Source organism: Pyrus communis, chromosome 1 (genome assembly GCF_963583255.1).
Source record: "Pyrus communis chromosome 1, drPyrComm1.1, whole genome shotgun sequence".
Taxonomy (NCBI): domain Eukaryota; kingdom Viridiplantae; phylum Streptophyta; class Magnoliopsida; order Rosales; family Rosaceae; genus Pyrus; species Pyrus communis.
Window position 1 is genome coordinate 8,080,401 of NC_084803.1, and position 15,867 is coordinate 8,096,267.

General features: G+C 38.8%; 4 protein-coding genes across 6 annotated transcripts; 2 read left to right on the forward strand and 2 right to left on the reverse strand.

Moving 5' to 3' along the window:
* Positions 1-68: 68 nt before the first annotated feature.
* Positions 69-5,450, reverse strand: LOC137748956 (uncharacterized). Its single transcript, XM_068489145.1, has 18 exons — positions 5,321-5,450; positions 5,056-5,251; positions 4,739-4,901; positions 4,496-4,632; positions 4,144-4,247; positions 3,865-3,960; positions 3,557-3,650; positions 3,210-3,330; positions 2,899-3,098; positions 2,568-2,659; positions 2,442-2,497; positions 2,263-2,352; positions 2,062-2,161; positions 1,792-1,896; positions 1,639-1,711; positions 786-949; positions 641-695; positions 69-520 (listed from the first exon to the last, which is right to left on the reverse strand). Exons 1-18 carry the CDS (start codon positions 5,321-5,323, stop codon positions 423-425), a joined length of 1,947 nt encoding a protein of 648 aa, XP_068345246.1. The 5' UTR covers positions 5,324-5,450; the 3' UTR covers positions 69-422.
* Positions 5,451-7,197: 1,747 nt separating this feature from the next.
* Positions 7,198-9,862, forward strand: LOC137711319 (uncharacterized). Its single transcript, XM_068450549.1, has one exon. The coding sequence runs from the start codon at positions 7,323-7,325 to the stop codon at positions 8,076-8,078; it is 756 nt and encodes a 251-aa protein (XP_068306650.1). The 5' UTR covers positions 7,198-7,322; the 3' UTR covers positions 8,079-9,862.
* Positions 9,152-9,580, forward strand: LOC137735324 (uncharacterized). Its single transcript, XM_068474777.1, has one exon. The coding sequence runs from the start codon at positions 9,152-9,154 to the stop codon at positions 9,578-9,580; it is 429 nt and encodes a 142-aa protein (XP_068330878.1).
* Positions 9,863-10,136: 274 nt separating the features above from the next.
* On the reverse strand, positions 10,137-13,699 carry LOC137711299 (homeobox protein knotted-1-like 3). Of its 3 annotated transcripts, none has more exons than XM_068450534.1 (6): positions 12,669-13,699; positions 11,423-11,543; positions 11,155-11,348; positions 10,955-11,086; positions 10,667-10,803; positions 10,137-10,588 (listed from the first exon to the last, which is right to left on the reverse strand). In XM_068450534.1, the coding sequence occupies exons 1-6, from the start codon at positions 13,386-13,388 to the stop codon at positions 10,549-10,551; spliced, it is 1,344 nt and encodes a 447-aa protein (XP_068306635.1). In that variant the 5' UTR covers positions 13,389-13,699; the 3' UTR covers positions 10,137-10,548. The 3 variants fall into 3 exon arrangements, with proteins under 3 accessions (XP_068306635.1, XP_068306630.1, XP_068306642.1); XM_068450529.1 differs by having other exon boundaries at positions 10,137-10,591; XM_068450541.1 differs by having other exon boundaries at positions 10,137-10,580; positions 12,669-13,698.
* Positions 13,700-15,867: the final 2,168 nt, after the last annotated feature.

Below are 15,867 nucleotides of genomic sequence, written 5' to 3' on the forward strand. Positions count from 1 at the left end.
ACCTCGTTGGGAAGCATTTCTATATAAAGCCGTCGATATTAATGGTCACAGTCGATGTGGGACTAGCGTTCATTTGTATATATCGGCGCGTTCTAATATATGTCTGAAAGTAGATACATAAATTATAAAGAGATACAACACAACTCGCACTCGCATTGTGTAAAAACGTATTTTTCCTTGAACTACTTATATTCAAATATATATACAGAAAAACTGTAACTCGAAAAAAATACAGAACTATTCGATACATAAAACTCGTTGGTGATGGGAGAGAGGAAGCTGATAAGCATGAGGCGTTGTCATTCGGCTGGGCGCATTCGATTTAAAGTTGAAACAGAACACAAGGATAATTTCCTCCCACAATTTCATCATCCATCCGACAGAATCCAACGCCTCATTGTTGTAAGCCGTAACCAACCATATTAGTAAATAAAAGTCCATTGTTGGGCTGCAGGACCAGCTGGCTCTTTCTCAACGGCTTTCCTCACACGAGAGAACCGATTCGCCCATTGAGAATATCCTGCAACATTTTGACGATTCAAAATCCTATGAACACTAATGCAAGGCTTCTGAGAATTATACACATTTTCAACCGCAAGAATAGTTGAGTAATTTGGGACCAAATTCCGAAGAAACAAACCTGACGTGACAATCTCAAGAAGATCCGCTTCTTCTTTAGCAGCATCAGACATACCCTACAATGAATTTGATAACGGGCACCTTATAAGCTACAACTTTTTAAAATTAAAAAGAAAAATAAATCAATTTCCTATCATGCAGTATACCTGTCCCCATGAAGCCATACTTCTAGCGATGAGACGAGATAAAATATCTAGAGTGCTGTCATCAAAGTTAGGATGCTTAAGAAGAGCCTTCTCGGATGTCAAATCAAAGAGCAGCGAGCAAATGCTTGAAGCCATCATAATAGTTGATGGGTCATCCTTACCCTCTGAAATCAGGTGTACAAGAATTATTAAGATGCCCAATCTCTTTTGCATGAACGAAGGATGAAAAGATAGGAGGTTAGAGCATGCACAGAACGAAAATGAATGCTGATAATACAGCTCTAAGCTCTGTCAAGTAGTATCAAGTTTGAAACAACGTGATGGGCCCACATCATATTATGCACTATTTGAAGCAAATAAATAAAACCCCTTAAAATTGCAAGTTATATCACAATTGGAAACGCAAAGATAAAAATCGAATCAGACTACAAAAACAGAACGACATAACATGAAAGAGAAAACTATTACACTTTGGCATAAAAGAAAGATACTTGAGATCAGAGGCTTTCTGATTCAAATACAAATCTGTCTCCAAAAGTTCTTTGGTTCGGTTTTTCTAGAGTTAATAAGTCTTTTTGCTCCTAAAATCACGAAACAAAATCTCAGTTTTAACAGTAAAGAGTAAATGGGGTACTCTCCAAATGGAATAGTCTCCAAAATGTTACCGCTTTCGAAAAATGAACTGGATGCCCTTCGTTATGATTCTAATGCAACACCAAAATCAAAACCAATACTATCAGTTTTCCTAAATAATACCACTGCTGCATTATAAAAACGAAAGGAAATGTGGTTTCATAACAATGAGCAGTTTCAATGCACGTATTAATGGTAAAGAAAGTTGATAAAAGGGTACCTGTCCAGTATGCCAGTGCTTTCAATAGATTAACAAGCACTGAATCATCCAGTGGGATTTGCAATTGCTCTTTCTATATATGAAAAAGAAACAGAAGATCATAGATTGCATAAAATAAATAATATTCTTGGTATATAATGATGATTACACTACCTTTAAAAGAAGATTCAAGATTGTGTCACAAGCCAAAAGAATGCGATCATTATCTTCAACCATATAGCCATGTGGCCCAATCAATTTTACAAGGCAATCAACAACCTGCAAATCGATTCAACATGCTTGCTAAATTCCTATTGTAGACTTCAACTTGAGACTACATCACGAGGCCATTACATAAAACAAAACAAAAAAACAAAAAAACAAATTTGGAAAAATGTATAGAGCAAGTACTTTATAAAAGAGGATTAAAAAATCCAGACTTACAGCGTTATGGCCACCACAGGAAACCAAAGCTTTACATCCTTCAATCTCCATTGTCATTTGGCAGAGCATTGGAAGCAAAAAGCATAAAGAGTAGAAGGGGCTGTCATTTGGACATATTACAAATAAAAGATCATTTTCAAAGCTTATAAACCCCTAAAGTTTGTCTGTGTATTAGACTATAATTATTCCGAGATAATATACCCTTGTTCATCTTCACCTTCAACAGAAAGCATATACTCTAAAAGTTCTCTAACATTCTCTTTGCATGCAAGGGGTGTTTCTGCAAGATAGCTGAAACACGCATATCAACAATTAAAAACAGTGGCTCCTATGTCTCCATGAATTTCACCAACATGTTAACTAGACAAATGCAATAATACCTCCCAATTAGCCGCACTGAAGCAAGAAGATCATCTCCCTTCCTTTGTCCATGTTCCTGTGGATCATAACGTGATTAAATAATGAAAGTAATATTAACTCTAATTATATGAAATGACTATGCTTACCCTTGCATCTTGTAAATACTCTAAAACTACGCCAATTGTCTCGTTAAGGCCCTTAATCACCGTCATGCAAGTATTCTCATCAATAGGATCCCCTACAATTGCAGAGAGATGATTAACATTTTACTGAAGTTAAGAGATAAGCGTATATTTGTACCAAACAGCTCTTTTGCAAGTCAACACAAAAAATAAGTCAGGAAACTGAAAGAAAAAAAATACTAAATATAAAATAGGGAGGAAATTTAAATTAATGTTTCACACACATTACCCCATCATGCTTCTCCACAAAAATTATGGAACTCCCAAACCTGCAAATCTGGCAAAAATGGCTTACCTTCATTCTCACTGGCATTTGATATTAAGCTAATTATCTTTTCAAGTAAGGAAAAGGCAATAGCCACATTCCGTTTCTTTAAACAAATTGTCTCAGCAGGGGCCGTAGATTTCTTGGATGCTTCATCTTTCAACTGGGCAAGCTCATTAAGAAGAACCGCAACTTCAACCCTTGATTGCTCCAGTACTAGCACTAGGCACCTGAAAAATTAAGACACAAACATGGACTATCAGACCTGCCCATTATATAAAATCAACACACATACACGCACTCGGAAATGCAGACATGTATCATATACAGGCATAGCAGACCTGTCAGCTGGAATAGGCTTTTTCAACTCACTTAAGCTGATCTGACCTATCAACCATCGTTCCCCGTATATCATCATCATAGAATCAGCCAAAATAAGTGCCTGAAGCTTTTCGGTAGGCGCTGCAATTAAATGACAAGAAAATAACATTAATAACCTCCACTTTTCATTTAAAAAATATAATTAACAAGGAACTTACAGAAAGTAACAAAACTTAAAAGAAAAATAATGAAAATGCTAAAATATCAGAGACTACGATAACTTCTCTACATGACAACGTATACATACTTCACCATTTTCATCTAAAAGACTAAAACAAAAATGAATTAAATAATTAGTTCAACATACCAACACGGTTTTGTAGAATGGCTGCAATACCATCGCGTATGTAATTTGGCAAATCTTTTTCTGGTAATACACGAAGAGAATCACAAAGTGGTGCCTGAAAATACCAGGAAGATACATAATTAGTCTAAAAGTCACCGATATCAACAGAGAACTGGAGGGTTTGCCTCCGGTAATTTAATTATACCTAAAAGGAGCCTTATTTTGTCAAACAATCAAAATTGATAAGAAACCATTCATCATTTAAATTAGCTAAGTCAAATAATCCTTTTTTTATTTCTAGAAAAGAGAAATAAACAATGATTTCATACCGCATACTGCGATGAGAGGATGGCAGACAGTAGGTGGAGCGCATCAAATTTCACAGCACTATGCAAGACAGCAAATTGCCTCGCTATTGCAGCCACCTGTATTAAAGCAGAAATAACTCAAATTCATATACCAATTTCAAAGAAGATTATCAATTTCAATTCAGAAAATTTACTTCCAGCATAACTGCAAAAGTAAATTTTCGAAGCTAAAGTGAAACAAAGGATAGTATAATATTTGAAGAATTCGTGAAGTAAAAGATATCTAGAAATTCAACTTACAATCACTGCGAGTTCCTGAAGATAGTCATTGCTAATGATGTCAAGAGACAGTTTATTTAGTATCAATTGCACGAGTTTCATAGCAAGCTCCATTTGATGAGAACCTGTACATAAATTTCATCTCATCAATCATTTGTAATTTGAGACGGATGAACTAATCCCGTAAGTCGCCGAGAAAAAGTGCTTTCTTATCAAAAGAAACAAAAAGATACATTACAGTGAATAACGATCACAAATGATTCCAAACTTTACAGTTGCCTAGAAAGCAACAAAATTTAAACAAGCAATGACGGATCGTTAACAAGATCCTTTAGGGTCTTTAAAAAGCTCAGTAGAAGACAAGAACAATTACCGTCTGGCAAAACGGACATATGAGAAGCCAGCATTTTCATGCCAGCAGATGAGTACATCGTCATGATTCCGTCTTCAGAAGCCGTTGACACCAAATACAAAAATTCATAGCATTCATCAAGAACAGCCGATCCTGGTCTGTATTCTCACCGAATAAAATGATCAGGTCATTCGGCAATCAATGTGTTACTTAAAACACAATTCTAGCATCAAGAAAAGAAATTCAATTGGACAAGAACCCTACCTGTTGGATAAAACTTCCAGTACCAATGGAATCTTCGAAACCATGTCGTTTGAAGCAGCAATTTCCGGAACACGACAGAATGCAGCAAGAACAGTAACCGATAGCTGCAAATACGCATCCCGATTTTCACTTCCGCTACTGCTAATGCTTCCCTTTCCCATCCCTAACCAAAGCAATATCAAAATTCGGATTTACTTAAATTTCACTCATGCAAGCTCGAAACTAACTTCGAATTAACTTTCAGTTTCCAAAAAATTGACAGAAAGTGAAAATTCAACAAATAAAGGAAAAAAAATGAAAGAGTTTGTAGAACTTACCAGTCCTGAGGAGTCGGTCGAGAAAGCCGACGCCGACGGCATTGTAAATGGACTGGAGGGAGGAGAGGTCGTCGCCTTTGCAGAATTTGGTGACGAGGAGAAGGCCGGCGAGGCGCTGCTCGTCTCTCTCGCCCTTCAATAGCTTCAAGCAGTCTTCGAGCGCCGCCGCCGGAGACTGTCTATCTTGCTGCGATTCCTGGAATACAGAGAGAGGCATGAAGAAATTTGAGAGAGAGAGAGAGAGATTGGGGATTGGATTACTTACCATGAGAGACTGAGAGCTGAGAGGTTGATGAAGGACGAAAGAGGAAGTGAAAAAAAAAAAAACACTGGAGATTTTTGGAGGGTTTTTTGAACTTCAGGAGGGTTCCGGGATTTTCTGCAGACTGAGTTTCCGTCTCGTGTTTTGATGGGACCTGAACGACCGTCTTTGACTCATTGGGCCCTAAAGAAGAGCCTTAAATTTCCCGTTTGGGCCGGCATAACCCTCAAGTATTAGCATCGAGAGCAAACACATTAGGCCCAAAAAAAAACCCTCTAAACACCAAGACATTCGATTTGATCACTTTACAATCACCGATTGTATATAAATATGTGTTCAAACTCATTAGATTGAATTTAAATGTACGTACGATTACTATATACAGTTTAAGCTTTGGACTCTTGTACTCAACCTTTCTAATTTTGGAGAAGGGGTTCACCACTTCCAATCAAGTATATACACTACTGTTTAGGGACCAAGAAATTAATGTCACTAACCGTTCGATTTCAATCCAATAATAGGTGCTTATATAGGTTTTATTTTTACTTTCTCCTCCACGTTGAAAACTATGGAAGTCAAGGTTTTTTTTTTTTTTTTTTTTTAAAGGGTGCTTCTTGACTCACAACCCTTTAGTGGTAATGAACATTTTTTTATACAATCCAAATTTTAAAATTTAAACTCCTCTAAACCATAATTAATGTGATTGGGAACATATATTAGCAAGGTGAACCGCGCGTAAATGAAACAATCATCTCACATGCATAGCAACTCCCAACCATGGTTAAAATCGTGAACGCATGGTTCGCACTTGTCATTGGACGGATTAAAGTAAGTTATTAGAAAAATGATATAAATATGTAGTAAAAATAGCATTTTTTTTTTTTTTTTTTTAATAAGTAGTCTAGATAATATCCTCACATCAAGTCCCAATACGTGGCAATTTTCTATGGATCTCAAGTGAGCTTCATGCTCGCTCGTGCATGCACGTGAAAGCCGGAAAATCAAATACGACAAAAACTCTATTCTGTTTGTTTTGGCCACATTCGGTTTTGGATTAGTAGATAAGATAAGATTTAAATCAGATTTAAGATATCTAATCCGACTGCACTAATCAGTCAATCCAAACATAGGAATATCTTTATTATTTAATTATTTATTCTTCGCTTCCTATATTGCTTAATCAGATGGAGATTCGAACCATAATCAATGCTAATCATATCACTAACACTAAGGATAGTGCTAAAACAAATCAGCCCATCATCAATCAGCTAAAAAGTATTTTCACTTCAACCCGATATATATCTCATATCCAACTTCTCTATCGTCAAAATTGTTTGTATAAAAGATAACATCGTATTATAATCATGAAGGCAATAAGTAATTTTCATTTAAAAATGATCATAATCACAAAAAAAAATACTACAGTTAATTGCATGTGCACGCGTACACAATTGACCATGGTACAACTCGATCAAGTAAACACGATTTAGAATTATGATTTGTAACATATGACATGTAAATCAAATTAATGTTTATTTTGGTAAGGAAACTATGATTAGAGACTAATTATTAGGGTCACAAAAAATGCAAAAATAGCAGTTTACCGAAAAAAAAGGGGTAAAAATGGCACGTGCATAATAAACACAATCAAACTCTCTGAGTCCACGAATTGTACACGACGCGGCTTTCACACCAAAATATCCAAAAATAATTCAAATTTAATTCATTAAGTTTAAATAATATTAGGAATAAAAAATAAAAAAATAAAAAAAAGTAAAAACCGGTACCACGCACGACCCACGGCTTCTTCGGGTGTTCCAGCTACTGCTTACGCCGCAAACGTCGCTTCCTCATCCCCCACCACTCACTCCCCCTCAACCCATAAATACGCCTTCCCCCGCCACCTCTTCTCTCCATCAACCACAAAAATTTTAGAGCCCTGTTTGTTTCCCGAGAAAATAAAAAGAAAAAAGAAAACTCCGAACTCCAATCTCCAATCCAATCAATGTTGAACGAGGAATTCCGGTCTCATTCACCGACGTCGCCTCTCCACCAGAAGCGCCACCTCCGATCAATCTGCCTCTCGGGCTGCTTCTCCGGCATGAGCACACACCCGTTCGACGTTCTCGACAACGACGCAGACTACTACCACAACTGCAACAACCGGAGGGCCCGGACGCCGCCGCCGAGGTCGCCTCTGCCGGAGTTCAAAGGCCGCTGCATGCACCTCATATCAAAGATCGGTGGCGGAGTTAGGTCCGGAAGAGTGCGCCGCCGCAACGTCTCCGCCGACTTTAGCTACGACCCCTCCAGCTACGCCCTCAACTTCGAGGATGACACCTGCAAGGCCGACGACCAGCTCCTCAACGGATTCTCGGCTCGGCTCTCGGCTTCCTCAATCCCGACGACGCCGCACGAGAGGAAGATAAACCGCAATGCGCTCGACAACATTTTGGAGAGCGAGGAGGAGTTGGCAGCTGCTGCGGCGGCTAACGAGAACAATGCGAAGAGCCGGGCGAACGGCGGAGTGGCTCCGAGGAGGCGGGGGAGGAGCCGGCACTCGTCGTCTTCGGTCGACTTCAGCTACGAGCCGTCGAGCTACGCCAGGAATTTCGAGGACGACGTGAACCGAGCCGATGAGATGATATCCCTCAGGAGGTTCGGGGGTTTGCTGGCGCAGCCGAAGCAGAGCTTGACGGCGACGACGCCTCCGCCTGCCAAGTGTCCGGCCTTGGGTCCGGAGATTGCTGCGTTTAGTTAAAGACTAAGTGTGTTTTGATAAATTGCAAGTGGGTCGTCGTCATCTGCTAGGGTTCTGCAACTGAAATGGACGATAATATTTTTCAGTTGAATTCGAGGTTCCGTACGACGAGCAACGGTTGGCATTTTTTGGTCAGAGTCGATAGAAATGAGGGGGCCGGGGGTACCGTGGCGGTTGCTTATTGGGCCGGCCCATTAGAGCAAATGTACGTTGACCAGCTTTGACCAAGAAAGAAGTAGAAAGAAGTAGAGACGCAAATGAAGGAAATAATACGACACAAAGCCCATTTTACTTCAAATTGTAATCTGGGATGATGAGGCCAGCAATTCGTATTGTATTTTTCCTTAATATTTAATTAAATAATTTTAGGAGAGAATCTCCGGACGTGATTGAAATTGTGGGTTTTATTTTTTATTTGGTTGTTTTTTGTTTTTAGGTTCAATTTCATGGCTTCAAGTTTGCCCAAGAAATGTAGTGGGAAGCACGAAGAAACCAAACGAGCAATGAAAAGAAAACGAGTAAAAATATGACAAAAAATGAATTAAATTCAAATTAAAAACCCTAAAATCATAGCCGAGAAGGTGGCTAAAATATTAGAATAATAAGGTCCTCTAGCAAAAATTAGTCATAAAATTTCAGACTTATATAAGTTAGAATACTGTTTAACTTCTTACATGTAAAAAGTCAATCTTTCTTATTTGAAGTTTACTACTTAGTACATATACGAGAAATAACTCTCAAATATTAATTAATCCAAACATTTAACGAACTTGAGGACCCAATCACAAAAAACAGACAAAACAGCAGTTTGGTTTGTTCTAACTGTGAATTAACGGTTGCCATACAAATTACAAGACTACAAGTCACACCTGCAAATGGCAAGGGCCGGCACACGCAGTTTCCTAACACATAACTCACTTTAGCTATTAGCTATTAATTAGCTAGCACTAATTACATAATTATTAATTATTGATTGCATTATTCATACTATATATACTTTGATCACCCTTTTGCGTCAAATCACATATTTTGATATCAAGTTCTGAATCCTCATGGCAAACCCACGTGAAAAAATGCCCTCGGTTCACGAATTTCCATCGCCATTGGAAGTGAACGATGAGTACTACGATGAAGAAATAGATCCATCTTTTTCATGCGGTTGTTTATGGGTACTGTGTGGAAGAAGGATTGGAGCACGGAGATATCTGCTGCAACAACAAGAAGGAGAACAAGCGAAAGAGAGTTGGTTGGCGGAGAAGGTTAAGAAAGCGCAAGAAATTTCGGAGGTTTTGGCAGGACCAAAGTGGAAGAACTTCATCCGATCTTTTAGTACGATATACAAGAAAAGAAGGGTGCAGTTTCAGTATGATCCACAGAGTTACGCGCTTAATTTTGATGACGGAAATGTTGATAGGGAAGCAGAGGGTGCTGCTGCTGCATACCATCATTTTTCGAATAGTGGATCATATGCAGCGTCACAAGGGATGAATGCCAAGTTCTGATTTGCTAGATTGATCTTCCTGCAGAAGTTGATCAAATTGTTTGTTTATAGATATAGAGATTGTATTACTCATTCTTTGATTTGATTTGAATGTTTTGTTTCTTCAAAATTCATGCTAACGGCTGAATTTTACCGCTAGTTTTTGTTTTTGAGAATTCCCCTTCCAGTTTTGAGTTGAGAATCAGATGAACAAAAATGCGAATTTATAAGTTTGTACGTATATGCACTTGGTATGAACCGAATATGCACGCATCTGCAGCCCGAATATATTAGGAAAGTTTGAAAATAGCCAAGTTTCGGACATGCTAAAGAATCTTGTTGCATTTTCTTCAACTTATAGAATTTTAACCAGTCGATCAGAGTTTGAGCCCTGCTCGAGGGCGGTTTGAGCAATGCTTGGGGGGAGGGATTGAACAGCTTCGTTTATAAATCACGGATGAGCGCCAAAGATGCGACTTAAAATTTTACATACCATTACTAACAAATTTATTATCTCAACAACAAATGTCGAAAAAAGGTAAAACCATGAGTGTGATGTAAGGAACCAAAAGCTCAGGTTTGTACACCCCCACAACTCTCACTATTCTTATTCACAAAACTGAAGATTACAAACAAAAAATTGTAAGCCCGCGGTGGACTATCCAATTTGCAGTTTCAGTAACACAATTCCTAAACACTCATGAATTCCTATTGATATATTCATATTACATACGCGTTCATCATCTGCATCCTTTGAGCATACCTGTACTATAACGGCTCATATTGGGTTTATAATCGCACCTTCACAATCAGAGTTAGCCTTCTTTCCTTTAGTAGAACCAAAATATGACTCTTTTACCTGAGTCCTGTAGTCTTCTTCCATCAAGTCCTATGCTATCGCAATTTCTACGTTGGAGTTGTAAATGTAGTGGAAGCGAGTGAATGAATATCACCAAAACCAGACTGGCTCTCCATTTCCCTTTACCCATTTTATATGAACCGGTTGTCACTGCTGTTTTCACCTGCATTACTTCTTTTCAAATTAAGGTTGGTGCAAGGCTCATGAAAAATGTAAACTTAAGAAGAATGCATGGTTCAATTGGTATACCTTTTGCGCTTGCTCTTCAAAACCGTGGAGGTTGAAGGATTGCTGTGCCAGTTCCTCTTCCTCTGATTGATGAACCAATTGTTTATCTGCTTTAATTGCAAACCAGTTTCCTGTACCAACCTAGCCTTGTCCTCCTCCTGCAAATTAATACAAACACCATGCTAGTTTAGACATTGGCGAGAACAAAAATTTGCGGATTTATGAAATGTGTTTAGGGTTTAGGAATTTAAGAAGCCTGTAGAATTTCGTATGTTTAGAATGCAAACTCAAAGAGCTTCTCAAACTTACAGTTGGATATGGCCACTTTGAATGTGACTGCCACCAAGCTTTTAGGACAGAGGTTGTGTCGCCAGGAAGTTTTCCGGCTCTTCTCTTGCGCATAATCTCCTCTCTTATGTCAACGATTTTCTCCTTGTAACCCTGCAAAATTTGTTCATGTAAGTAAAAGGGATAGCAGATTTACCATGAACAATTTCATGATTTAGTACCTGTTTCAGTTCATGCTTCAGTTCTTGCCTCACGCGCTCCATCAAGGACCTTTCACTCTCTGTCGGTACAAGAGGGCCAAATCCCATGCTGTCATGACCCTCCATACTTCCATCAAACAAGTTTGCATCACTATCTACTTGGTCGTCTTCGTCATCAGACATTGTAGCACCTGTTCCTTCGCCGGGGGAAACTCCTGTTCATGTAGTTTGTGTAAGCAAGTTTAACTTCTGCCAAAGAGACATGACCGCCGTCGTTGCAAAAGTTTACCTGTTAAGCTTTGAAGTGATTGCTCAATCTCCCAGCAAGCCATCACTGCTTCCATTGCATGCACCCGGACGTGCTGTTGCAGTTGTTCTTTAAACGAACAAAGCAACAAAACATAATGCCTCTGTATCATCAACAACAAAAGCAAATCAAAATTATGATGGTATTATCAATTAATAATGAAGATGAATTCACGGTGCAGAACATTCGACTTTTGTTAAGGGATGAATTCTTGTATTCATGATGCATCAATAACATGTCAGTTTATTCATTATTGTCGCGTATCTACTAGTGTTATCAACATCATATTAATAATCTCTTCTTTAATAAAACATAAAAAACTGGCCGTCCTATACATAGAAGTTTGTTAATTAAACTATAACCTAATGTATAAAATGAATAGGTACTAAAAACTAGAGTGAATAAAATTTGATAGGATATTCCATACTTTTTCACAGTTAAATCTGAATTTTTGCATTTTTAAAAAATAATTTAACGGTTAAAATACACTTTATACACTACAATTTGGAAGTGACATTGCAGAGGGAAAGAGTCGTCTTGTTGCGGTAATCTCAGCTTTTGTCTTCCCGCATGTTTTTTGTTATAAAAAGATTGGGGGATTCAGAACTGTTGTTTCACAGAGGCTTCGCTTTTATTATGTCAGCAGTCAGCACCTTCTTCCCTTGTAGCCTTAAAGCTTTTTCAGATCCCTATATTCTTTGAAATCTTCAAAGATCTCATCTCATTCCAAGTTCTTACTGCATACCAATAAATTCCTTGTATCGTGTAATTAATTTAACAATTATCATTCATGATGTTCGAATTGGAGACTTTTTAAAATTGGATAAGGACTAATATTATTACAACTATTGTTAAATTATGAGTACGAGGCGAGTTATAAATTTTAAATTTTCAAAATCAAATTCAAATAAATTTCTTGTTTCCAAAGATCAAAATTTGCAAACATTAATTTTACAAATTTTGGTTTTCATATAATTGACAAGAAAATTTCTTGTTAAACCTTAAAGAATGAGCATGAGACAAGGCATAAATTCTGTATTTTGAAACCTAAATTGAGGAATTCGATTTACTAATCTACTACTTTTGTTTTTAATTGAATTGATAAGGTACGATCCTTCGTGTGTTTTAAATTATTATAGCCAATTACCCAAATTTGATGACTCATTCGTCACTACAATAAAAATTCAAAAGCAAAGACAAGTCATCACCAAAAGGCAAAGAGCATTACCATGAACTGATCAAGCTCCTTGTCATCGCCGACCATGCCATTCCCCAAGGCGGAGTACTTAGCCACCACATTCTGCGACTGAGCCAGCTGAGCGTCGATCCTAGGCAGCTGGTCCACCGGTGTCGCGATCCGCAGGCACGCTACGTGTGCCGACAGCAGCGGCTCGTACAGCGGGTGCGCCAGAATTTCGGCTTTGTGTCTCGCGTTCTGCCAGTTAATCACCCCGCCGTCTCCTCCTCCGCCTCCGCCTGGGATGCCGCTCTCGACGACTCCGCCGTCGCTCTTGTTGAGGTTGCTGTCGGGCTTGAGGTCTGCGGAGTCATGGGACATCGCGGCGATCATCGAGTCGCCAGCGACGGTGACGTCATCGATGACGTCGCTGTGGTTGCGGTGGAGGATCGGACGGTGGGACTGGGAGAGCCATTGGTTGGAGGCTTGGGAGGCCACGGAGTCGGAGGCGGTAACGTGGAGGTTGAGGAAATTGGATGAACCGCCGCCGTGGTTGTTTGCGTTGTTGGTATTGGTCGGGTTGGTGTCGGCGTTGGTGAAGTTGCGGAGGAGGGCGGAGTGGAGCCAATTGGGGGCGGGCTGAAATGGGTGGTGGGGCTCGGGGGGCTTGGAAGTCGGGTCGGTTTGGTCCGATTGATATTGCTGGTGCTGTTGCTGGGTTTGGTCGGTGAAGTGGTGGAGAGGCTGGGAGAGGTGGTTGTGGTACGCCATGAATACGGATGATCAGCTGGGTACACCAATTTACAGTCGGAGAAGGAAACAGAGGCGCTCTGTTATTTATTTTTTTCTTTTCTGTCTAAAAAATGAAATAAAAAAGGAGAAGTGAAGACGATGATTCAGAGGACATGGATGAGAATTGGGAGGAGAGACAACAAGACAAAGATATATGGCTGGATTTGTATATCTATATATCGATCTCCCTCTGTTCTCTGTAGACTATATGGTCTCTGTGTGTTTTCAGAAATGTTGAGAGAGAAAGATGAGACCTTTAGAGAGAGAGAGTGAGACTGAAAGGGTTTAGTTTCAAGGGTTGATGGCTTATATATGGTGAAGCTGTTTAGAGGGAGAGTGAGAGAAGATTTGGACACAGTAGTTTTCGGGGAGGCCAAAAATGGGCTCGAGAAACTGCTTTCCCAAGATAAAAAAAAAAGGGAATGCTAAAAAGACTAAATTTTAAAGATAAGATTTTAAAAATTAGAAAACATAGAAGTTGATGATTGATTGATTACTTAAACGTTGATAAACGTGCTTATTTCTATTGATGACACATCATTTAGTTTGCAAATTTAGTCTCTAAATTTAGTATCTCTAGCATTACTCATAAAAAATGATGGGATTTCTTGGGCAAGTTAAGAGTGTAAATCTCACATTTGAGAATTTAAAAACTTGAATGAACTCATGTGCTTATAAGCAGTTCAGTTATTATTGATTGATTAGATTTAAAAATCACCATATATGATGAGGCGTGTAAAGAGTATACATCTCATGTTGGATAATTGAGGTACATTTTATGTCTTTAAAACAAGTCGAGCTATTTCATGTATTATCAATTAATTTTATTTAGACCTTAATCTTTTTTCAAAGAGGTGGCCCTATTATTATTATTATAAAGAAATATAAAATTGGGGGTCAATAGTAAATCTAGGATTATATTGTTATTTCAATTTTTTATATCAAAGAAAAGTAATGGTATGAGCGAAGATTTGTCAAAAGATGTTTGGGTTTGATAAGCGAACTTATAATTTAAGAAATATTAGTGTATTTTATAATTCCAATTTAACGATTAACATAAGTAGGTTTAGCTTGGGGTAGTTGGGATCTCTATTCACTTTATGGGACATTATTTATGTTTAAGTTTTAAAACTCACAACAAAAAGTTAGCATCACAAGAAGGAAAGAAAAACAAAAAGCAAAAGATAACTCAATGAAAATCTTGGCATGTTATTATCACCAACGTGGATTAGCTTAATAATTAATGATTTGATGTTTACTTTAGTAATAATACCCAAGAAATAAACAAAGATTGGACAAGTTTAAGGCGTGATTTCGTTCTGTCATCAAATAGTGCAATCTGTTGTATAAAATGGTTAAATTTTTGAATTAAAAATAATTACTTTCTAAGTGACACTAAAATTTTAATTTTAATAACAAAAAAATAAAATAGTGAGATTTTAATACACTTTAAATTGTTGTTTGAGGTCATCCTAGCAGGATTTGGATCCTCTCCGGATCCCTCTTTGGGGATCCCGGGAATCAAGGTACAAAGACCGTTCATCAAAAATGGTGCGGGCACAATTAAATGTTTTTTACGCAAAACAAGATTGCTTTACTTTTAAAAATATAAGAAGCATTTAATTGTGGCCGCACGATCTTTGATGAACGGTCATTGTGCCTTGATTTCCGGGATCCCCAAGGAGGGGATCCGGAGAGGATCCAAACCCATCCTAGCAACCTTCCCACAGGGCCACAACTCTTGGAGCGTGCAGTCCACGTCATCCTAGCCAGCGTGACGAACTACCAAACCAGCACCGGCGCACCGGCCTCTTCAGGTGACCGGCCGTAGCCGATAAAATAAACGTAAAGACGGGAAGGGCCGGCGTCGCTCATCTCTCCGACCCTTGCGGGAAAGCGATGCCTGGACACGCGTCGCGCTGCGCTCGCTTGGACCACGGTGTGGGGACAAGCTCCAAGCACGCGCCAAGATCAGCAGATCTAGGCCGCACACGTGGAGAGATATGAGAAGCGGGACCACTGAGAATTTTTGACTTCTGTGACAGCCGCCGGCTTAATCAATTCGAGGTGTGGTCCCCCTTATGGGCTGTGGTCCCCCAAGCTCGTGGGGCCCGGATGAGAAGAGTAGGAAACGTCAAAACAATATGGCGGGGCCCGTTAGAGGAGCGCGGATGCTGTATGGCGTTTATGGCTACCTACGTGGCTTTGGCATCGGTCCCCCTGCTAGTTGCTCTTCAGTTTTCTTATTTTTGGAAAATACTTGGGAATTCTTACACTTAAACTGTAGTTTGATACGTGTGAATACAATTTTTTATATAGATTTTATTTTTATTTCGATACACAAGTCTATTCAACAAATCTCATAACATAAGTAAACGTATGTTCGCATCACAACTAATAAAAAAAAACGACAACTAAACTAGACTAGTAGTTGAGCTCTCCTTGTTGTTCAGACGTT